Source organism: Trichoplax adhaerens, genomic scaffold, assembly GCF_000150275.1.
Source record: "Trichoplax adhaerens TRIADscaffold_6 genomic scaffold, whole genome shotgun sequence".
Taxonomy (NCBI): Eukaryota; Metazoa; Placozoa; class Uniplacotomia; order Trichoplacea; family Trichoplacidae; genus Trichoplax; species Trichoplax adhaerens.
Window position 1 is genome coordinate 4,691,705 of NW_002060948.1, and position 25,127 is coordinate 4,716,831.

A 25,127-nucleotide genomic window follows, 5' to 3' on the forward strand; every position below is an offset into this window, starting at 1 on the left:
TGAAATTAGCTTTCATGAAGCAAATCTAGTCAAATGAATAAGATAATAAATATTGTTACTTGTAGTAAAGGAACTACTTCAAAATATGATGATATCATTATATTGCAGATGTCAATCATGTAGAGCTGATTTATTTTGCATTATAAAAACATCCATACTAGATTGCAAAGCACACATAATCTATTACCAATCTTAACATTTGACATGTTACAGTTGAAATCATTACATGCTAACAAACCTTAGCAAAGTTCTGTTAATACTATATAATCAATGATGATTTATACGACGCCATCGCATAGATGAATAATGTCCCAGCAACACCATTAAGGCATTTATGTTAGTGTAATAATCGGGTAGCTGCCAAAATTAAATTAACTTTTAGTACATTGTCGTTTTCTCGCATAATAAGTAGGCTACCTCATTATCATTTTAATATAATGACAGAAGAAAAGAACGTTACCCGCAATTGTACATCCGCCTACTTATCTAAGTAAAAATTACTTTCAATAACAAATAGTTCATGAATAAGGGTGCCGTAGTGCACAATGAAAAATGAATAAGGGTGCCATAGTGCATAATGAGATAACATATAAGCCTTCAGAGAAAAAATATATCTTTCAAATATTTCAGTTGGGGTACAACTTCAATTACGGAGATTAACATTATACTTTAAAAACCACAGAGTCCGAGTTCGATTTCTCTAATTATAACCATTGTTAGAAAAGATTAAAATGAAGTTTCAACTGCTTTGGATCACGATAATAATGGCTTTCTCGTCCTTAATCCAGGTATCGAAGACAAACTATTCCTTATACTGCTTTGAAAGGTTATACTTATATGTTTAGAAAGATTTCAAGGAGAGTTTTTTCGCTGTTTATATGATAGTACATTGGACTATTTAAATGATAGAATACGGTAGGTTTTGTATCAGTCTCGAAAGCAATCTAATTTTATAGTTTTGGCTTTCAATTTGTAGTAATTCGTCTAACGATTTTTCACATTTTCAGTAATAAATCCAAATGTCGAGGGTTAATGGTCAATTGTAATTTATTGCTACCATCTATGGGTCATAAAGTCTTTGATCTCATATTGACCTGTAGACTTTCAAATTTAATTTTTATGGTCTATGATAGTCCTGACACAAATTTGTTATACAAGCAAGTATTTTATTTAAAATTGAAGTCAAGTGTAGAACAAAATGCACGCTTGTTAGTTCATTTTAAGTACAAATTCAATAGAGATTACTAAAATCTTGTAACAAGATGTTGCTTGAACACACATAGTACTCATATATTTATAGTATCAAATCACTTTATACTATTGCAGTTTCTATCTTTCTATTTATTACTTGTCGTTACAAAACAGCTTTACAACAAGATAACTTAATGAACGATCAACCAGTCGATTCCCTGAACGACGTATCAGGGAGCAGTATCTACTCTATTAGAAACTATTTTCCTATACTAGTAGACTACAAAAAGACTTAGACGCCTCGTATCTTACGTTAAACACTAATCATAAGAAGTAACTATATTATACGATTTATCGCATTTATATACTCTTTTACAATAGCAAAGACATCCTAGTTAGTAATATTAATGTTGAAACCTGATAATGAATCAAAAGCTAATTGTATCTACTGCTACTTAATGAAGACAATAGCATTTACGAACATAGACATCGAATGGCTGATACAAAATTGTCAGATTATAATATGTCCTATCACGGAACATTTCTACGATAATCTACTATCTACCATAAGTAAATTACAATCACAGTGATTTGAATTGTAAGAAGATTATTCTCGATTCCCTAATTAAATTACTAATTTCAGTAGGCTGTATATATCATCATAAAAGCTGGTACTATATTTAAATATCACATATCTAAATTAGAAACTCTTCACATAAGGGTAAATTAACAAAATTATCCTAACATAGATGTTTGTATTATAATCTCGATATTACAGAGTACAGCACTGTAACACTTGCATATTTCATAATGTTTATAAATGTTACTGATGAAATTGAACACCGAGCAATCGCTAGCTAAATGCTATCCAAACTAAGATTGGCTAAAAATATGTGCGTTTACTAATTTCTTACGTTTTCTTTGTCGTAAAACATCAACTGGGTGGGTCATCGACCCTATTCTTGCAATAATTTGCATGTAACTATAATTTTCGAGTTATTCATATGTGTTTCGGCATTACACAAGGTTAATTTTATGTATGTGTTAAGGTCAATCCTTAACATATGCATTCATAGAATAGTTGTGATCGTAATGACTTTAATCTTCATCTGTTATTCTAGCTGACTGATTTTGTGTCATCTTTAATAAACTGATATTTTTTGTTGATTAATTTAGGATGTTAATACTTTATCACCGACTAAGAGGGGAAAAAGATCAACTGTTAAAGCTTACTCATATAATTCATTGACCTCCTGCGCCAATATTGGTAATATTGCTACATATTGTGGTGTGAATTATCCAGTCCCTAATGTTATTAAAACCGACGCCACTCGACTTGTAGTCGCAGCCAAGGCTTTAGTGAATTACATTAAAAATGGACCACAATTCAATGCTCCTGCTGCTTGTGTCAATGATATCAAAAACACATATTGCAGTATCCTTTTCCCACGTTGCGATTCTAAACGCAATGAAGTTAGCTTCAATACTAGCAATTGCATCAACTCTTATAATAATTGTCCCGACAGTGTGAAAAAAATCCTTCCGTCTTACATAAACTGCGACGTAATACCAAAAGGAGCATTCTACCTGAATGATTGCATTAAACCTCCTTCGTTCAATCTAAAAAACTGCCCTAACCCTCCAAGCAATGTTTTAATACCGAGATATTTAACTATGGATCCCCTCCTAGTAGATACCTCTATACCAAATTTACGATCATTTATGCAGACTCAAGGCAACAATAAGCTATGTATCCAAAGTTTTGTTGATTTCCTTTGCGCTGATATTCCATTCTGTTCGCAAGATAGAACTATGTTGTTAACCACAGCTACCACCGGAAAATGTCAATCCTCATTTTCATGGTAAGTAGAGTTGTAATAGCTTAATTATCAATTTGTAGTTAAGGTCCAATTTACTGAATTATCAATGCTTTGCCCGTATCAAAACGCTATCATAAATAGTTATAGTAAAAGGATAAACAATAAAGTTAATCTTTTATTTTACCGTGTGTTTTGTACCTTTAGAGCAAGAGCATATCCTTTAATTGCTAATGCAAAATATGTATAGTAAAATATGTATAGATATAGTCCACCATGTACAAGTAATTATAAGAATGTTGGGCACGGTACTAATTTGATATTATATCTCTTAGTTTACAGCCAATCACACAAGCTGCTATGAAATATAATTTGCAATGCAGCATCTTTCCAGATGCGAATGTCAGCAAGGCTTATAATGTGCCATCAGGCACAGCTTATACCAGCAAATCATACAATAATAGTCCAAGTCAAATCATTATAGCTACATTAATTACTACTTTTATGATTTTTGTCAATGTAGTAATCCTATCGTGATGGGTGAGTGACCTAAATTTCTATCTTTACGTTTTCCATCGCGAATACTATTCTATTTCTGAAATTTTCGGATAATACGTAACAATTATTATAGGTAAATCTTAAAATTTGCTATCTTTAAGAAAGTATGGCAGCTACTCATATTGCGAGTACTGTAATATTTGTTAGTTTGGTACTATAGTTTTGCTTTAGGTTATTAATTTCTAATACTTAAGTAGCAGATGTAGCTATCTAAGGAAGTTTACATGTTCTATTCACAAAACTGTAACCTTTAGCTATAGTAATATAAAAACGACCTGAATCTAACATATATTTCACATAAGTTATATACTAAATCAGCGTAGCTATTAGCAATACTTCATCAACCGATACCCATAGATTATTTTCTATGTCAGTTGCGAATTAAAAAAAACTCTTCTATTTCTTTAATTTTAAGTATGGTGATAATTTTGTACAGCATTTTTTTAACACTTATTACTTTAACATTATCTAAACAGAAAATTTATAATTTACTATGACTTGACCATTGACTTAAATTATCATTTGATACCATTACCAGATCATAAAAATATGCCTGTGACCTTTTAGTATTGGAGCTTGTATTTACTATTATTACAGATGATGAAATCAACATTTTAACTTCAGTTCTCATTTCTATTACATAAAATCCACTAATTTGTAATGTCAATATTACGGCCTGCAACTCTCCATTAATGCACGTAAATGTGGAAACTTTCCAATATGACTATTCAGTTTTATGTCAGTTAGTTGATTCTATTTCTAGCCCCAAAGCTCTCCGATCAACAGTTCTACATAAATTTGTGTCCTAAAAATGCAATCCTTTAGATTATTTCTGCATGAAATCTTGCTCCTTAAAATAACATCAACACTTGTTAGGCATCTACTCAAATGTTCCTATAAGCTAGCATTGGGCTATCGTATTTCTTTTACATCATTTCGAATTAACTTGATGCTTACATTGCGATGCTTTCCAATCAACAATTCTATTTTAAAATATGAGCTGGAAATCTTTAGTTCGGATTATGTTACATGGCTAAGCTTGTTGGTCTATTTACAACATTAACAATAACTAATCAAAAGCTCTTACAGAATGTTATTGCCTTGGCTGAAAACATAACTTTGCGATGACTAATTTCATTCTACAAGATGTGTATGCTTCAACTTTTTCATTACAGATGCTACCAGAATATTCCTTATTCAATATTTCGTTTGAAATATTGCAAACTAACTAAGCATTATGAAAATAGATACGTATACTAGTCTATCTACGTATATCGAAAGTCGAAAGAAAAATAACGCGTAAATCGATTAAGTTTACATAATTACTAAATTATAATTGTTAGTAAGTTGAAACTGGAATTAAATTACAAGCATGAAGTGTCGAAATCTAACAGTTCCATATATCTACTCTCAAAAGTGATGAATTTTCTTAATAGCCTGCAAAGCAAATTTCACTACCATTATCACGTTATTCAATAGCACAAAATCTAATGTGCTTTAATTAATACTAAATATCGAAAATTATATTGTGATAAAACCGATCACAAAATAACAAAATTTATAGAAAATCAGAACTTTACTAGATCTTTGTACAAGGATAAATCTACGTACAACTCTACTCTAACCGAATAAAACTACTAAAAAAGACTTCTAGATAGTACTGCTGCATAATCTAAAGTTGCCTGCTTAAATTTTTTTCGTAGCATTTGCAGCTACAATCCACATAGCAGTATCAATTATGTGCCGTAGTATCACAGTATTCCCTTACACAAAACTACTGTAATTAGCTGAAATCATTATATACCTTTTTTTACAATTATTCAGATTATTATTGGCAACAACATTTTACAACAGATCATCTAAAATTTAATAAGATAACTTCCACAGCATTGACGCCAACATTATTTCTACAGTCCAAAATACGATGAACTACCCATGACCTAATACATGAGTTACATAGCCATTTTTAACGATAGCTTTCAGTTTAGTATCAATAGTAACTCAACACCCTATCGTACATAGTCATCTGTATTCTAATGCAGAATCTTCCATTATAATTTATGGTTAAGAATTACTAAATAAGGCTTGTGATAAATACAGAAAGCTACTATACCGTATATTATACTAAACATTGCCGATAGTCTACAATACAATACTATGTTACGTTCCTCATGTAGAGTAGTGCTGTAGAATATCCCGTAATGCTTCGTGTGAGCTATATTTCATTATATGCATCGTAAACTTTTAATGCTACTTATGTGTAACATTACATATTGTGCATGCATACTGCTGATTTCTATAATTCTGAGGTTAAAGGTAATCATTATTTTGGCCATTAAATAATGCGAAAAATTCTATTACCTAGCAAAAGTTTTTGCCAGCAATCTAACAGGTTGTCACGAAACAAGTCTTCGAATATCATAAGCTAAAATTCAGCTGATAGTCATAAGACCTCAGAAGGCAATTCTATTAAGATTAACGTACTATTAAAGGTCGTAGTAGTTTATGCCTAAAACTTAGTAATAATTTGCCGCTATGTAATCACAAGACAGTTTTAATAGAACCTTTTATTCTCCCACTGCAAAGGATAATGTATAGTAGGCGGGACAACCAATAATACTTGAATAATATCAGATTACTTGAAGTTGGCATTCAGAGATAATTATTCTTAATGCTACGTTTGTTTTATTTAATTAATCATCCTCGTTTGCAATATAATTGGTGTAAAATTGGTTATCACGTCTACATCATGTGATCTATTTCCCTAATGAAGCTGAGCTAAAGAACGTTATAAATACTTGCGCTTTACTGATGACTTGCAGCAATTTTCTCTTACCAGTTTAAGCCTATTTTCATCAATTACCTCCACAACTAATCATTATGATGAGAGCTATTACTTCTTCCATATTAGCTGCCTTAATTATCGCGCAGGTAAGTTTCAATAGTGAAATAATTCATAATCAGGTCTAGCTAGTTTAGCAGAAAGAATAAAGAAAATTATTTAGAAAATGAGAATCATTTAGTTACCGAATAAAACTTCCACTTCTAACATCAAGTGTATAATAACAAAATTAAGTTAATGTATATCATATATCAATCTGATAAGGTTGCAGTACTATCGTCAGCTTCAGAGCTCGATCGCTTAACGAGGGCTGTGAACATGATTAAAGCTTATTCCGCTGGATCATTAACTACTTGTGCTGCAGTCGGTAATAATGCTCCTTTCTGTGATGTTTCTTATCCTGTACCTGAGTATGCCCAGCGCGACGCTAAAGCTCTTGATCGAGCCGCTCAAACAATCGTAAATGGGATCAAAAATAGCCCATCTGTGTCTGCTTCTCAGGCCTGCCTTCGAGATATTAAAGGTCTATATTGCAACATTATGTTTCCAAGATGTGATCGAGTGCGTAACGAAATTAGCTTTAACACTTCGAATTGCATCAATGCTGATGAAAAATGTCCTCAATCTATCCGTGATAATATTAAAAAAGGCCATTTATGTGACTATATACCCCGCGGGAAATTTTACCTCAACGATTGCATTAAACCTCCAAGTTACAGCTATAAAACATGCCCAAATGCACCTAATGCTGTTCTTATACCTAAATTTCTGGTAGCCGAACCCGTACTTCAAGATAATGGTGCGACGGCACTTAAAAAATACTTGAAATCTAAAAAAGTAAGTGATGCCTGCATTAATACAGCCATGCAGTTGGAATGTGGCGTAATACCATTTTGTTCACCTAATAAGACTTTACTCCTAACCACATTAACACAAAGCGTTTGTAAGAACTTCATAAATTGGTAAGTTTAATGGATATTTTTAATTTGTAAATTAATAAAATATAATAATAAAGGTGCAAAATATGTTTCTGTACTATAAATTATACTTGTAAGGCAAGTTTATTTCTTGCATCTAATTGTAATATATATGAAGTACGGCAGCATTAGGAATACAGCAGTTTATTTACAAGCGTCTATCTTACGTTATATAATTAAGGCAATGCAGTCATTAATCTTTCTTTCGAGTAATTTTTCGCATGTAACTGTTTGCTAAAAATGTTCATTTACTGTAATGACTGATTTCAGTTAATCATTATAGTCATTTGAATAACGTTGGATAACGATTAATTAGAGTAATTCATGCTGTAGCATCTCACGCCCTATAATTTTGGACTTTCAATATAATTATTATCCTCATTAATGATGTTAGGAATTTATTACTAATGGAAAAATGTTAAATTAAGGAGAATGATATACATGTTTCTCAGATATACTCAAATCGTGTTGTCGTATGACTAATAATTTGGAAGTACAGATTACACTAACAGAAGCATCATATAATATCTTACAATTTCAGGCTATCGATGCTATTCTCGTTCTCTCTAGTGACCATCTAGTTTCCATTATCATTTAACGTCATGACGATTCAACATTTCTCCTATTTTGCTCGTGCTCGTTTTTAATTCTTACTCACTATAGATTGCTAGTAGCGCAAAGTATCGTAGATGTTCAAGTATGTAACCCCGTATATCGCAGAATTCTATATTTCCATACGCTCATCATGGTTTCAAATGGCACACTGATGTTACTGTTCTTCGAAAAGTATAAAAAGTGTCAAGTATCTAAATGATGGATTAGTTATTGCTATTTATAGATGATACAGTAATCGGTTCTATATGATAAGATAATATTGTACTGTCATCTTTCTAAGTAAGGTTGTTGCTCTAGAAGAATATAACAGTTTTATACGCTGGATTCAGATTAACCAACATTACGATAACAAATAGCACTTCATCATAATTTGAAGCTATCCTTTTAATCTTAACTATAGTGCCGAATTGACGTAGTCTTCTAGATATTTCTGACCAAATTTACAGATAATTTAGACTGCTACTCTCCACAATGCTAGTATAGTTTAAAACTGGTATAGAAAGATAATGATTAAGCGTCTGCAGTTATCTTTATTCCAGTTCATTGTTATCAGATTCAATCTAAAGCTATTAATTTTAATTCTAGTTTAAAAGCTTTCGATATTTACTTGTTATATGAGTAGTAAAGTGTTTATTCTAATGGATAGTCATCGGTCTTTCTCTAAATATTAATTTTAATGTCAATATGTATCGCTCTTCCTCGACAGTTATTAACTTAATTTCGTTACGGTATAGAATAGAAAAGATCGACGCTGCACTCATGCATAGGCTTAGAAAGTTAGACATTTCACCATCGCAGTTTATTACATGCCGGCATGTTCATTCACATAAGAATGGAAATTTAATTTTTATCATTGCTATCACTACCAATTTGAGTGAAAGGTGTTGCTTCGATCATGCAACGTATGTATATTAGACATGAAGTCAAATTAATACTTTAAGAAATATCTAGATTCAGATCATTTCATCATTTTCCTTATTCTAAGCTAATTCGCATTCCAGTACGTCTGTGTATCAGTAATAAGTGCAGTGTAAATATAAGTTTTGACCGACCTACGGAATGAATTCGACTTATCATAGTGTAAGACAGTGTAATATTGTATTCTAAATTGAGGATATATTTAGTAATGTCCATCGTAGATATTGTGTTCAATATGTGATAGATATTCTCGTTAGCGGCTTAAGTATTAAATATAGCTAGCTTAGTAACTGTAATCCTTTTGAAGAGGAGCACTACAGAGCTCTCACTAGAGCTTCACATGAAAGGTGTAAACTATCCTGTATTTGAGATGCTAATACTGAAGTGTGTAGTAAGTAAGGTGCTAAGACTGTAAACGCGGAAAAGTATATAAGCAAATAGTTTAGTATAATAAGATAGTTCTTTATCGTTAGAGGTCCTCAGCTAATCGATTACGTTGTATCTTCGTAAACGAGGCTTTGTTCTATAAATCTTAATTTTCTAAAGTTTTGAAGATTCTTGATCTATCAACCTCACACGTAGCCTAAGATTTGAACATCATTTTTATTCATTATGCTATTAATTTAGTTTACCAGCGCAGGTGCAAGTGACTATTAAAGCATCATTGAACTGCAGTATCTACCCTAGTGAAAGTGCCGGTTCTTACGTCCTCTTACCACAGAATCAAGTTTATATTGCTGATGCTTATGCTAATCGTCCGAATACTGTCATCGTAGCATCTATTTTGGCATTAATGTTTCTTATTAACATTTTTATAACATTTTAATATAAATCTAATCGATGTAAAACCGAGTTACCTAGATAATAATCTAAGACATTTAACGATATAAGCTCAGATTTCTGATTACCCTAATCTTAATTTTGTCATGTGTTCATGGCTCTTACTTGTCAAGCGGCTTGCTTTAAGAAAATTTTGCTACCTTCAGCTAAAGCTACTTTTAATAGCATTATAACTACTGAAGTAATTGTCTTAACACCAGTGTTGAAAGCCTAGCCCAGCATGCAAGTGCTGAATCAAAATATTAGCCGATATATCCGTACTCCCTATAATAATAAACTTGCTCTTGTCAGTTTATCGGTATTCAGTTACAAAAGTTATAAAATTGAAATGTATGATTTTCGATTGTTATCATATATCGTATTTATTCTGAAGGTTTATACACATTATGTGAGACTAATAATTAGAGTATAATATTTTAAATAGTTGTCTTTACATCTTAAGACATACAACGCTTGCTCTATTGATATCTATGTAAAGGTTAAAAGATTACTTAAATTTTCAAGCGATCCAATACTACCTTAATTAAGGTTAAAAATATTATTATATGTTTCATAGTAGCTTTACTCTTTAGACGTAAAAGTAAACATATTGCATGAGAGTATAACAGTTTATGATCATAAAAAATGCAAAAAAATAAAAATCTCCATCATTTTATTACTCTTCAATATTGAAGTTAAGAATATTCATAGATGTTTAAAATGAATGATTCATTCTGTAAATCTATTATATACCTCTATGAGTTGATACAACATTGTTACTATTAAAGTACTATTAGAATTATTAAAATTATACCGTAGTCAATGAATGGCATTGTAACTATTTTGCTTAGTAATCGACCCGATATAGTCAAGTTTAAAACAGTGTGTGTGCGGAATGATTTCATCTCTCATAAATATTTTATGCTAGTACATTGTAACGAAGTCTCTTGGCATAAACGCGGTCTAGCTAGATAAAAATTTATTTAGAGTCTATGTTTTAGTAGAACTGTAACGGTAAACAATTTATACAGATCTAGAGATGCAAGAACTTACTAAGAGAAATAGCGAAGCTGCTTATATACTCTACTTGATGTAAACAAGTAGAGTATATAAGCAGCTTCGTTATTTCTCTTAGTCAATATTGCTTATTATCCACCAGGCTTTAGAATGAAAATAAAATGCTATGATTACTATAATTTTCTGCAAAACTGAGATTAGCATATTTATATCATAAAAACATAATACATTCTCATTATGATAATCTATGCTTGGCCACATCGCCATGCTAATTTTACATTGAATTTGATACTTTTCTCTTTTACAAACATTTAGAACTCTATGGCATAATTCCTTAATAATTTCTTATTGAAGCAAGAAACGATTAAAACAGTTAGAAAGGCTAATACTGATAAAAGTAAATAAAATTTTTTCCTAAAAAGTTCAATCTAGGAGTATAACGGATTCAATATTAGTAAGTCCTATCATTTATAAGCAACGGGGACTAATTGATCCTAATCTCTTTAATTTTCACTTTGGCAACATCAAGATCCTGATGATCATTCAAATTACGAATTTATGCAAGACAGATTACATTAATTAAAGTAAAGATTATTCTCTTTATATCAAGTCATCAAGAACTTTTCTGTTATTAAAATGCTCTTGCGGCAAGATCTTAAAACATGACAGTTGAATAGTTGCAATATTAATAGCTATTATTCAATGCTATAGCTCTCCTATGCAATTGGCAATGAAGGCCATCATGATCTACGCGGTAATCATGGCTGATTTTACAATTTTTATTATATCCAACTTGCTAGCCATAACAATTTAACTTTAAGCTCCCCGAGCACCTTAGCAATGTTACGGCCACAATTTATTGAAACTGGATTGCTTTTTAATTTCACAAAGTTCTCAATTACATATGTGCGATATAGCTGATGGTTTATGACCCAGATAGAGAAAAAATTTTGTTCAATAAGTATTACTCGTTGTGCTATAGTGTACAAACTCCTTGTTTTTAATGTAGAATAATAGTTGCTAGTCATAGTTTTAAATTTCCTTGTTAGAAACCTTGACCTGCAACGCAAGCTCCAAATAAATAGTATCAAAATTATTCATCCAGCCCTTGTGGATGATTGTAGGAATATAGTGGACAAAATTTTCTATGTAAGAAAGTGTATTTATTTAATATCTTTTAACAGATCTTTACTTTCATGACATTTTTGTTACAAATATTGTATTAATTTTAATCAATTTTTGTAGTATTGCAAAGCAGTAATGAAAATTAATAATAGCAAACTTAACTAAAGATTGATTGTAACGATTTAACCTACGAAACAATAGTAACCTATAGAAGAAATATTATTGACATCTAGGAAGGGAAATATTTGGATCAACAGCATCATCTGATAACTGTACTATCTTGCCATTTACTTCTACGTTTGCCATACAGCCAATGAAATTATCATTACTAGTATAGTCTATATTATTTTCTGGAACACCACCTGCAATATTTTAAAAAGTAAAGAATTAACACAAGTATTAGGTTAGTTATAACAGAGCGAAGTTATCAGTCTTAACCGATGTTTACAAATTTACATAGTATTTTCATTTCTTAAACAAATATTAGCCTAGTTTAATATAGAAGACGTTCAATATACTGTATACCTAGAATGTACAACAACTGAAATCTTTTGCTTCAGTTAACGATATGGAAAATTAATTACTTTACATTATCTATAAATATCTTAAGTTAAAATATTAGCCGGATTTCCAATCATATTTAACTAAATGGGTAAGACTTACTTAAATATTACGTATACACCTCACCTAGATAGAAATAGCTTGCGACATTCAATTCTTGTTGAAATTGAAGCGATATTGCAGATGTCTCCAAATGGTCGACATACAGAAGAGCATTTGTTAGATTTCGGTTAATGTAAACAGTATGCCATTGATTATCATCAACTCTTAAAGTTAATATTGTAGAGGAAGTCGCACCACCACCTAAATTATATCTAGAAATGGAACATGATCAAAATGCAATATCTACAATGCTACAATATTAATTGCAATTTCGAAAAATCTCCAACGTGTCGATATTAATCGTAATTTGCTAGAAAGTGGCTGTAGATTTAATTTCGACAAGAATGTATAGGCCATGCCGTAAATTAATTCTGTTAACACTGATAATGTAAATACCTGATTTTAAAATAGCCAGCTTCAACAGCTGCCGACATATAATCTGATCTCAATCGAGGATCCTACCGATTCGAACATAAAGCAGTTTAATATCGTAGCCTATATTTTAAATATGGTACCTATCGGTGAATTTTAGAAGATATCAGGGCTTACATTATCGTTTCCGAGCCAAAACAGGACTGCTGTTGATTTCCTTGTCTTGAAAGTTAAGCGCAAAGAATTTTGACGGAATGCACGTAATCTTAAAAATATACTAGATGTCACTATTTCATTTAATGCAGCACATTTCAGGTTTCAAACCCTACATACTAGATCTTTAGTTCTTCAAGATCATAAATACAGGCTGGAAACTTACAACTACGTACAGTTATACAAATTTGACAAGTAATCCTTAAAACTATTAATATAGAGCTTTATCACTGCAGCCTACACTTAAGTATCGATGAGTAATTGTTATCATAATTGAAAAATTTACCCACGATTGACATCCGATAAGTAACGAACTGCTTTTGATCCACTAAACGATACTGGTGGTTCATAGCCTATGAAAAAATTTAGTGATAAAGTATGCCACGAGATTTCATCGATCAGCTAATACTTTTGTAAATGCGTATATCTTATGCTAACCTGGACATGACTTGGTATTAACTGATTCAGTAGCCATAAGTTGCAAATTGACAACAAAACCATCAATTACGAAATTTTTTAGACAACCACGATAGTTTTCTAGATACTTATTGGATGTTGTAGTAGCTATGTTCGGTGTGCCCCCTATGAGTTAAATAGTTAATCATTTATATAAATTTTGTACTAGCACTTATTCCGATAGTTAAACTAACTATAGCAACACTATAATGTAGCTTCCTAGCGATACAATATGTCATAACACTAAGATTTCCATAGTGATCCATCATCAACACGATAATTTCGCTTAATTCTCTATTATAGATTTACCAATAAGAATATTGCCGTCTACATTGAGGACGGAAGCTCCCTCTCTTGGGTTCGATTTTTGTGATACACCATCGACAGTTAAAGTTCCTGAAGATCCATTTCGCTCAATCTTGACTTTATGCCAATAGCCATCGGTAACGATGACATCGACGACAATTTCGATTTTCCCAGAACCAACATTGAATCTGAAGAATGATGAGATAATAATTACTGCCACTAAAGGAGTAATACGAAATAGAACAGGATGAGAACTGAATCGAAGATTTATTGGGTAGATGTCTTACCTTAATTGCACTCTGTTATTAACAATGGCTACCCCAAGATAGTCTCTATTAGGGTTAGGCTGTCGGATGCGTTGCATTCGCATAAAATCAATTAATAAAATAAAACGAATATTGATAGTGAAGCTTACGTCGTGATAATATCAACTAAATCACGTTCATTACTAGCCCTCTTTGATATTACAAACGCTATGAACTTAAATTTCGTAATAGGGTAGAAACAACCATATACCGTGTGATTTACCTGAGATTGGCCTAACCATAACAGCAATCCGTTATGATATCCACGTACAAGAAATTCGTAACGGTTTGATGAAAACGAGTTTTTCCTATTGCCCGAAATCAGAAACATTATATCTTTAAAGATTTCAAATCTGCAATATTGTCTTTTGGAGTTACAGATTTGCTAATTCGTGAGAAATATCTAACACTTTAATAAATTTAAATTCTAAGGAATTTTCTAATATTAGCATATTAAATTATGAGGAAATGGGCATTCGTCCCCGAATCAACTATAAATCTAACTATGTTGCCTAACTTTTCAGTGACAGCGCTTAATAAGGTAATGTACGATGTTGGCGTAAACCAATAAGCTGGACCAAATTCGGCGTTTTCTATTATGTTCATTAAATAGTACACAAGTTAGCTACATAAAGCGTGTGAAAAGTTCTTCTACTGCTTAATGATATAGAGTAGATACTAACGTTGGCATGTATAAAGTCGCTGCCTGATTTGGATATCTCGTTGCATGTTAAGTGAAACTCCACTCAGTTTAACTTCTTTTACACAACCCTCATAGAATGAATAATACAAGTTTGATGTTTTGGCTGCTATATTTTCCACGCCGCCTGTAAAATTGTTGATACGATTTGCAATAATAAAAATAATATCAGTGTCTTACGGCAATTTCTTTAATATTATACGATCATGCAATGATTTCATTAGTCACAGAAATCATGAATCTCTCTAATTAGTAAAGAAAAGATTGAGCCAATTTAGCGAACAAGACTAGCATTAATGTAATTCCCTCAGCTACAAAAATTTTCTTAGCCATCCTATAGTCTGCTTTATCCTGAAATTATTTAAACAACAAAGTCTACCTAAATACAGATAATCTGCAGCATTGAGCTCCGTTGCTGATGGGTTTGCAAAACCAGTGATAGATCGTCCATCTACCGTTAAATTACCATATCGGCTCTGTCGGTCCACTAAAACCTTGTGCCATTTGTCATCATTAACCTGCTGCCAGCCACCAGTGAGAGTTTTTGTTCCACTTCCTAAGTTATAACTTGAATCGAAGATATTATATATGTTTAAGCTAATGTTGTATTGGTGCGAGTATTATAGTACTATTGCTGATAATAATATCAATTTCGCAGCACTTCAGAAAATCATTTCGTCATGATCTAGGTAGATCTCTATCTTACTTCAACTCCACGAATTTATTACGAATTCCGACGCTTATGAAATCGCCAGGCTTCTATATAAAAGCACAAAAATAAAAATCAGTTTTCATTCCAAGATGCGTTTAGCAGTTGTATTAACTACAATCTAAGCGTGCAATAAAGTGTCCTTTGACAACTTAATGTATATTTGCATATTGCCTATTCAAATTATTACGATACTAAATCTACTGTTTAAGAATAGAAAATGAAAGATGCATCATAGTCGTAGACGAACGCTAAATTCAAAGCAAGTTGAAGTAGAATTTTTGCATGACTTAGCCTTAGGTGTATATCGATAATTACTTGCAATGCATGATAGCTGCATACAATATAATTTTATATGGTAGAAGAAGGGAATTATAGCAATTGGATAAGAGTAATCAAGAATCCTCGCATGTTTGCTGTCGTATTCTTGTAATTTAACTGATTTTTGTAATCTTATCTATATTTTATCGTAATAAGGGATCAATGATCTACCTGATTTCCGTGCCATAAAATCAGACCATTTGAGGATAGTGTTTTAAAAGATAACTGGAATGATTGTATACTGGATACCGTCAATCTGGAAACAAGTAATCGGCGTTAGTATATTGTATGACATAGACATAATTTAAAAGCTGTTTGTAATGCATTGGCAATTTGGTAAGATAGAACTACGGAAATAAATATATGTCACTATACGACTATAATTGCTATTACCTGTTATCGACATTATTTAAATAGGGATAAGCAGATCTGCCATCAAATGCAAGGGAAGGACCTGTGACTTCAAATGCTTTGCGATAGTATAAAAAAATACGAAATCAGACATACTTCAGCAGATATGGTATCTTAAAACTTACAGCTACAAATTGAAAAAAATTTCGTCACATTCCATCGTTAGAAATAATAAGGTCTATTACCTTCGCATGTGGTGTGTTGTTGCGGAACTTTTAGGTCAGTAACAATATTGACTTTATGATGTTGTATCTGAATATTTCGAATGCAACCAACATAATTATAGCGGTAGAGATTCCAATTTTTCTTTGGAGTAGTATTTAGGCCACCTATTGACAATTTAATAATGGTAAACTGCTAAGGTATTTGAATCAAGTAATCAATTCGAGACCTTACTAATATTAGTTATGCATATTGTAGAAACATGTTCAATTATTTATATAATAATAGATTAAAATAAAATTCTTGTAGTACCTATTTTAAATTTAAGTATTTCAAGTCAACGTTAACTGGTCAAATTAAGTTCTTTAGATAAAGGATAGTATAGTATATCCGATATTGAATACAATAAATATCTACCTAAGAATAGATCGCCATCAACCGCTATTTGTGGACTTCCAGTTGATACCGTAGTCGAACGAAATTCTGTATCTACAGTTAAATTTGCCTGTCGACCGATTCGGTAAGCTTTAATAGTATGCCAGTTTCCATCGTTGATGCGGACCGTGCTGGTTATATGGTTATCTTGTGTGCCCAGGTTAAATCTAAAATAAAATAAAAGAGCATTGCCTAATGATGCAGAGATCTTGAGTTTGTATAGGATTATCTCCAACTATAAAATAGTAACTAGTCAACAGATGATATTAGTACGCAAGGAAAGAAATTTTATGGACTATTCTCTAATGACGAAAGTACTTTGTAGTAACAAATGTTAGTGTTTTAGTTAGAGGAAGTCGAGCTGATCAATACATGAATTATACGAGATACATAAATCTCGAAATACACATGGATGAAATGTTTATCGGTTTATATTCAACAGATCTATCCTTTCATAGATACTGGTACCTTAAATATCTGTTGGTGGTTACGTACTAGTAATTTATAGCCGAAAAGGCCACTAGTTTAGTGGATAGCCTCAATTTATCGTTATTATGCATAACTAAGAGAATTTTTAAAAATAGTCTTAGGGCAATCTATGGTTTTCAGATCAATTCAAGGCAGTAACTTCCGTACTAAAGTTTGGCATTATTTACGGGATTATGGCATAAGAAGCCGTTGATGTCTTTGGAATTGTGCTTTTAGTAAAATAATTTTCATTAACTGTGAATTTAATTTCTAAATATTAGCAACAAGCACAAAAATGATATTGGTTTGTTAAACACAATTTTATAGCTACTAAGATATCGTACATATTAAACTCTAAAATAAAAACTATATCCAAATCATTTTTTCTAATCTTGAATGTAGTATGGCTATCCATGTTGTCGAATTAATTACCTTAATTGGATATTTCCATTCGTAACGGCTAAAGCGATGAAAGGTCTCCGCTGATTTTGGGACTACATCGAGTCAATCGATAGTTTAATTAACCCGCATGAATTATTATAGAGCTTTACTCCCATAACAGGCAAAAGAAATGCCTACATTCGATTTTATGATATGAAATGTAGAAGTTTAATTCTTACGTAGTTCCTTGGGCCGCTCCAGAGAATAAGACCATGAAGATTGAATGTTTTAAGTTGTAATTCAATTGTGTTGAAATTAAATTCTTTTTCACTATTAGGAATAAATCAATTAAAGCCGTCACTATTATAGACACTTTGACTATTAGAAAAATTATATTATAGAATAAATAAATTAGGGTAAATCATAGTTATAGCTTTAAATATGCAGCGAATTTACTAGTTTAGGAGAGTAAAATTGATGGTACTACACTAACTCTGCCGAAATATTATTTCTTAGCGTGTAAACGTTGCCACCATCGAAGGCTACAGAGGGACCAAATACCTCTAAAAAGTAATTATACATCATTGATTTATTGAAGTATACTTGTAATATATGTACATCAGTTTACTGATATTTTTAAAAGGCGAGATGGAATTTCACGTTCAATTTACCAATATACAACTTCATTTATTGTATGCGCTAAAATAATATGATGGAGCCTATTAAAATCTGCCAAACCTATTGCTTGTGAACAATTTTCGCCAGTATAATATTGTGGGCAATTACATAAATATCCCTGAACACCAAGACTACACTGTGCACCATTTTGGCACGGCTTTCTTTGGCAATCATTACATGAACTAACGCCGGCACCATATATAGCATCTTTAACCAGTTGTTTCTCTTGTCCGTTAATAGTGACCTTCAATTGATTTTATTTCGAAAATTGAAAACGTAAGAGAAATTCATTTTCTTTAAATATTATTCAATAGATAAATTCTATTTGTAATTACCGACTCAATACAGCCTACTAAACCAGTCTTAATCTTTGTTTTGGAATTCATAGCAGCAAAATTCGGATGACCACCAAAGTAAAACGGTGCAAACAAACTTAACAAGACGAAGGAGCCCTACGAAAAAGTTATACTTGTTATGCTTATAAGGTGATCCAATAATGCTCAACGTTTAAAAATACTAAAGTATTTACTAGACCTAGTTTTTAAACTGCTAATCTCTCTGTAGCTAAGAGGCGTCAATAGCAATGTTGATTACAATAAATGTATAAAAAAATGATTCGTTCAAATAATGCATAATTGAGTTTATATTATATCATGAACATTAAACAATCTACCATTAATAGTTATCCTTTTGAAAAGTAGCTTAATTATCACGAATAGTTAACAAATAGGCTTTATTTTTTATTCACCAAATCTTAAGATTATGAAAATTTACGGAACATACATTAGTTTAATTCTTTATACAATTTAAATATTTGATAATAGCTGCATCTATTAAAAGCACTGAAATATTTTAATCTTCCGTGGTACTCAATGGTGGATGTTTACCTGATATACACTAAAAATTTACTAGTTATTTTAATTTTACTATAATTTGAAGTGCATTTAGACTCATGTATGAATAATATACAGCTCGATCAATTGATTAGAGAAACTAGCATTGCAGTTCAATCCTGTAAAGTATACTACATCTTTAGGGACTACATCAGCAGGGTCTGTTTATGTAATAAGAAATTCATAGCTCAATTTATAACGTTATGAAGATTAATTCTAGAAGCGCAGTTGCGATATAATACGCAAAAAGCTTCAAATTAGTATATAGCAATATATAGTTACCGAGGCAATTCCTCTAACTTCGGGCTGCTGGTCAATTCTCATAGTACCATAACGACCATTTCGTGTGATATTAATGTCATGACTATTATTCAGTGTAAGCGGACTAGCACTCCTAAAATTCAAATAAATCGTCTTTCTTTTCAAGTAAAACCAAGAATAAAATTCATACTAAAGATGAAACTTTCAAATTAATTTATAATCCTAAAGTAAGTTGTGTTGGAGTTCTTTTACTTTACCTAATAACTGCCGTTCCGGAACCCAAATCAAATCTAAATTCCAAATAACCTTCCACTAAGTTCAGCAATATAAAATCTCCTCTATTGTCTTCTCGTTGTGAGCCATAAAATATTAGCCCATTTGGCTTGAGAGGTTTAACTTTTAAATTAATTGTGACAGAAGATGCTGCAAAATAATCGCTTGTTTTATCCGTATATTCCAAATACGACTGGCCACCAAAGTAGGGACTAAATGGGCTAGATTGCAATACTAGGTCAAAGAGATGTCCCAAAGCAATGCATATGTATTAGTATTTGTAGAAGCTCAGAAATTTTATTAAAAACTTCATATTTAATTTAAATTTTGCTTCAATATATTTATAAACCTTGGTCGCAACGCTGTCCTATTTTCCCTAATGGACACAAGCATTTCCATGAATCAGATTTTCCAGCCTCATGAGTGCATGTTGAGTTAGCTGGACAAGGGTTAGAGGCACAAACTGAGACAGCAGAGCGACGTTCACACAGTAAACCAGCATAATCTGTTGGGCAAGCACACTGAAAATATCGATTGCCTGTAATGGTAATGAAATCCAGGGCTTTCTTTAGTTAAGAACAGTCTACAAGACGTAAATGTCAATCGATAGAATTGTTTTATAATTAATTACCACTCAGTGGACTACATCCACCCCCATTTTGACATGGGTTTGGGGAGCAAGGGTTTTTTGCAACACATCTTGTTAATTGATAATAAGATACAACATTGTCTGGCTTATTGGATGATGGAACATTTAAGTTATATTCAATATTATTAATATCTAATGATCGAATGCAACCCCCAAAGTTTTGATTCATTTGTATTCGACTTCGAAATTGGTTTGATCTGAAAACGATAAAGACTTGCATGAAGAAGTTATGATACAACATTAAAAAAATTAGTGGGATAAAAGGTTTCAGAAAAAATATAAACAGGATTAAAAATCCTGTTCAAGTTATGGTCTTATTGAAACCAATATTACCAATTAGGAGTGTTTGATTATATAATTACAAAGCGATATAAATGTCTTACGTTGATAAACCAGATGGTAAAGTGCCTAGATAAATATCAGTTAGTGAATTCAGCTCGGATAATGAACCTGGAACTTTACCCACCACCGGAGGTTCCTCATTTACTTGTATCGTAAAATCTCTCCCTGATCGTTTGACAGTTGCCCGATACCATCGATTAACTTCAACTGCTATTTTACTTGATGCAGTTCCTTTACCACTACCTAATTCGAAACTAATATAGAAGAAGGAAAGGAGCATTGACATTTACAAGTTAGTTTATTAGAGAAAACAAACATACTACTAATTTAAAGATAAATTTCCAAATTCAATTTTTTTGGTTTCTACGTAAATCGATCCTGAAATACCTTGCTTCGATATACCGCGAGCGAAGGGACAGGGCAAAATAGTCCCCATTAGATGAAACTAGATTACCTCCAATTAATATGAGACCATCAAATACTGATGGCATAAATTCGATTGTCAAATTAACTTCTCTATCCCAAGTTGACGTATTTTTAAATCGAATATAAGAACCATCATGAAATGACGGGATTGCATCTTGTTGATCTATAACAATTTATTGATACCAGGGTTATGACTAACTTAAATTTCATAATTTGATGTTAACTTGGATATTGAATAAGATTACGATATTTATTGTTACCAATATCTATGCTAACTTTATTGCTAAAAATGTTATTATTTTAGATATTTACCTTGGTGGCAGTAAGTACCGGTATAACCAAGGGGACATTGACAAGTGTAGTAGCCAAAAGTTCGGTTTAGACATTGACCATTTTGGAAACATCGGAATGTGCGGCAATCGGTTGCATCTGAGGCTGTTTATGAAAGTAGGTGAAAGTTAAATTTAGGTTAAATTTTCATATTTTATCTGCAATATCTATAGCTACTCCAGCATCCAACAAGATGCTTCATCGAAGCCATAAAGACATAGATTGAATCTTTTCTACTTTTCGTAATGTTAAGTGTAGTAGTAATTTTATGTATAAAGGAAAGGATTAATAAAATGAAAAGAACAAATTGATGAATAGCAGAATTAATGGATCAACATACCGCATTCTCCACCATAGCTTTTAATGACGGTGATATTATTTTGACAAGAATCTTGTATCATATGGCATTGCGTGTAGTAAGTCTTATTATTATTACCGCAAATGGGATTGTAATATAATGAGCACACATTCGTAGGGCATCGGCAAGTCGGATTATTATCGGTTATTCCATTACTTTCCAATCGACAGATTGAATAGTTCTCGCATGTAATATTATTGCAAGGATTAGCTGTATCTAAACAATAAATCATAATCAAGTTTAGATTACCTAAGCATTAATACTAACGTCATATACATATGTTCTACAAAGAAGGAATTGCTTACCACAATTATCTCGCGGTAAGATGTTTAGTTGGGTCCCTGTTAGGCACGACTGACGTTCTAATTGGCATGTATTTGAATAGACTTTCAAATCGCTCGCGCATACAGGCTCTGACTTGGTTAAATTATGACAATCTATACAAGAACATTGGCCCTCTTGAATTTCGTTACTACAGGTAGCACCCATGCGACAGACAATTTCTGAGCAGGTTCTGACTTTGGAATCTAGCTGATGATCTCCTGTTGGATCTAAAAATTTCAAAGATATCAAGATTTACTTCGTGTTGCTATCAAAGCCAGAACAGGCACTACTACCATAAATCGAAATTTATTAATATTAATCAATGAAATTGTTTTTCGAAAGACACTAGTTTTATCTGTCTACGCTGCATAATTAATTACAATTAGTACAGTATAATTGGCATGCAATGATTGTATACTGTAATAATGTAAGGTAGAGATGACCTACTTTGTCTAATTCTACTTTCCTTAAATCAATCCAGCATCATGCAGTAATTACTTTAAGTTACTCGAAGATACATTCTTATTTCAAGCCGTAAGAGGAACTGCTATCGTTTGGAGACTAGACAATTTTTATAAGTCAATCCTGTAAGTGTTGAATTCTTGAACCAAAACGATCATTGTATTTTACCGGATAGTAATATATAGCTAGTAACAGTGTTAAATTATAATTTATAACAATGATGATTCGAAAGGCGATAGGATGAAATTCTAAATTGAATTTTAACGATCTCTAGACTGATTCATATTTGATGTTTATAATTGGCTGTAAAGGACATTGCTACGGTAGCTTATATTTGACCTTTGATATGTATTTCGAAATAAGATTTCGATCAAATTTCTAAATTTTTTTCTACTAAGAGAGGTTTTAAGGAATAGCTGCGAAATTTATCATGCAATGATTTACAATCACGGTCTTTAATGAATAGTATGTAATATTGGTGTCCGAGTTTTAACGACAACTTTTGATTGACTTTAATGAACGTGTAGGGCCCAATCTTCATATGTAGCATGCTGCGTTAGCATACCCGTAATATACGCGCAATATACAAAATCCAATATCGTATTGTACTATATACAGCAGTAAATTTACCTTGAACGGCAGTTCGTATTAATTTTAATCGTTCCTCAGTAACATATTCGAACGATGTGGAAAGGACATATTTTTGGCTACTGCCATTAAATAATAGTATCCTGGTGTCATTAGTGTTAACATTTGAACGGCATATTCTGGTATTGCCAAAGTTATCAATAGTTATTGATAGCGGTAGAGACAAACGTGGCGGCTTAAATACTTCAATCACCTCAACATTGCTGGAATAAGTTGGCTGTTGTTGATTTCGATTGATATTGAGAACTTTGGCAGTGATAACATAGTCCGCATTGCTAATTCGTTGCTGTAACGGTGAAGGTGAACACCTTTGACTGCTGCTAGAGATTGCTATCGTAGCTAAGTAGATGAAAATAAATTCTTTAAACAGCATCTTATGCTGTTTAAGTTAATATCAATGAAGACGGTAAATGATCTTGTACTGTTTCCTGTAATGCTATTATTCCTTTAAATATTTCAAAGAATACTTTGATCTTCAGAAAATTGTTCACGTGGTCAAATCAGTAGGAGATCATGTTTATTTTATGCCATCGCAACACAAATTTTACATACTTTAACTAAAGAAAAATAATCGTGTACGCGCATAGCACCATTAGCACTCTGAATTTGCGTTCATTTCCAATACTCCTATAATTCAAATTCAGGGGTAATTCGCTTTTCTTCAAATGATTTATACAGTTTTATTCAAGTTGCAATACCTTGCTTTATTTATTACAGGTACATCAGCTTGATTCATAATAACAGATATTAGATGTTAATAATATTGATTGTCCGTAACTTGGGGTCCAGTTTTATATTACTGATTAATATCAAAATGCATCTGCTACTCAATATGATCAAGCCACCTTGTAAAACGTTGGTAAATTGTCACATTAGAACGAACCTGGTAAAAGACCTGAAATCACCCATGTTTTAGGGGCTTGATCTTATTGCTACTATTTCGTAGAGCTCCTGCATGGTACAATAAACCAATGCATTGCAACATTAATTTTATAGTTCACGCTAAATATTCTCTGCTTTACATCGCTGTAGGTGTTTATACGTCACTGCATACTGATACGCTCGTATCGTGCGGTCATTAAATATGTACTGAGAGCTAGAACTTGAGTATGCTATTTAACTGTAACTAGTTTCAATTCCTGCCACTTCGCTGTCAATTGACTGCCGTTGCATGCCTAGTATCCTATTTAGTTTTCGACTACAGCATCCATACTGCGGCAATATGTACGACTGCTGACATTGGCAGTGCAGAACTGCAGCTTACTTTCAACATTATTTAATTAGTAATTATATAATTAATTTCACTACATTCCATATTGTCGTACGAGTGTTGTCGAGAAGCTAAATATAGGAGAGTCACCTTTCTTGGCGTCTACGTTCCATGACACTAAGCATGCTATCGCAGTAGCATAGTACTGTACTGTACAGTATGCTAGGGACCTTCATTTGTAGTTTTTCGCACGCGGTCAGTAAATTATTTGGGTCAACTTTGATCCAACTATTTCACAGGCAATGCGGCTTCTATGGTTGTGGAATAGCTCCGTAAAATCTTTCTATACTCGTATGGTATGGATGCTGCAGGCTATAAAAATGTGAACAGATGAATGCTAGTTGTGTCAATCTCATCGTTTTGCATTTCTCTGCGGTGTTGCCATCGAAGTCAGCTCTGTATTCTACAGTACAAATGCATTGAAGATGTACT

The 25,127-nt window shown here is 32.2% G+C and overlaps 3 protein-coding genes across 3 annotated transcripts; 2 read left to right on the plus strand and 1 right to left on the minus strand.

The window, feature by feature from the left end:
* Nucleotides 1-764: 764 nt before the first annotated feature.
* On the plus strand, nt 765-3,057 carry TRIADDRAFT_57633 (uncharacterized protein; the record flags this gene model as incomplete). Its single annotated transcript, XM_002113410.1, has 2 exons — nt 765-788; nt 2,368-3,057. 2 exons carry the CDS (start codon nt 765-767, stop codon nt 3,055-3,057), a joined length of 714 nt encoding a protein of 237 aa, XP_002113446.1.
* A 3,389-nt stretch (nt 3,058-6,446) lies between these two features.
* Nucleotides 6,447-7,374, plus strand: TRIADDRAFT_57634 (uncharacterized protein; the record flags this gene model as incomplete). Its single annotated transcript, XM_002113411.1, has 2 exons — nt 6,447-6,497; nt 6,673-7,374. The coding sequence occupies 2 exons, from the start codon at nt 6,447-6,449 to the stop codon at nt 7,372-7,374; spliced, it is 753 nt and encodes a 250-aa protein (XP_002113447.1).
* Nucleotides 7,375-12,098: 4,724 nt separating this feature from the next.
* TRIADDRAFT_57635 (uncharacterized protein) lies at nt 12,099-23,798 on the minus strand (the record flags this gene model as incomplete). The annotated part of the gene is made up of 32 exons (XM_002113794.1): nt 12,099-12,241; nt 12,567-12,754; nt 12,939-13,000; nt 13,092-13,179; nt 13,414-13,480; nt 13,566-13,709; nt 13,893-14,077; nt 14,177-14,235; nt 14,418-14,502; nt 14,712-14,787; nt 14,878-15,021; nt 15,274-15,461; nt 15,601-15,653; nt 16,096-16,180; nt 16,318-16,393; nt 16,521-16,664; nt 16,915-17,099; nt 17,833-17,894; nt 18,021-18,111; nt 18,275-18,344; nt 18,520-18,703; nt 18,795-18,911; nt 19,635-19,746; nt 19,871-20,120; nt 20,236-20,424; nt 20,518-20,732; nt 20,919-21,131; nt 21,265-21,466; nt 21,616-21,738; nt 21,974-22,207; nt 22,297-22,542; nt 23,408-23,798. 32 exons carry the CDS (start codon nt 23,796-23,798, stop codon nt 12,099-12,101), a joined length of 4,671 nt encoding a protein of 1,556 aa, XP_002113830.1.
* Between the last annotated feature and the right edge of the window lie 1,329 nt (nt 23,799-25,127).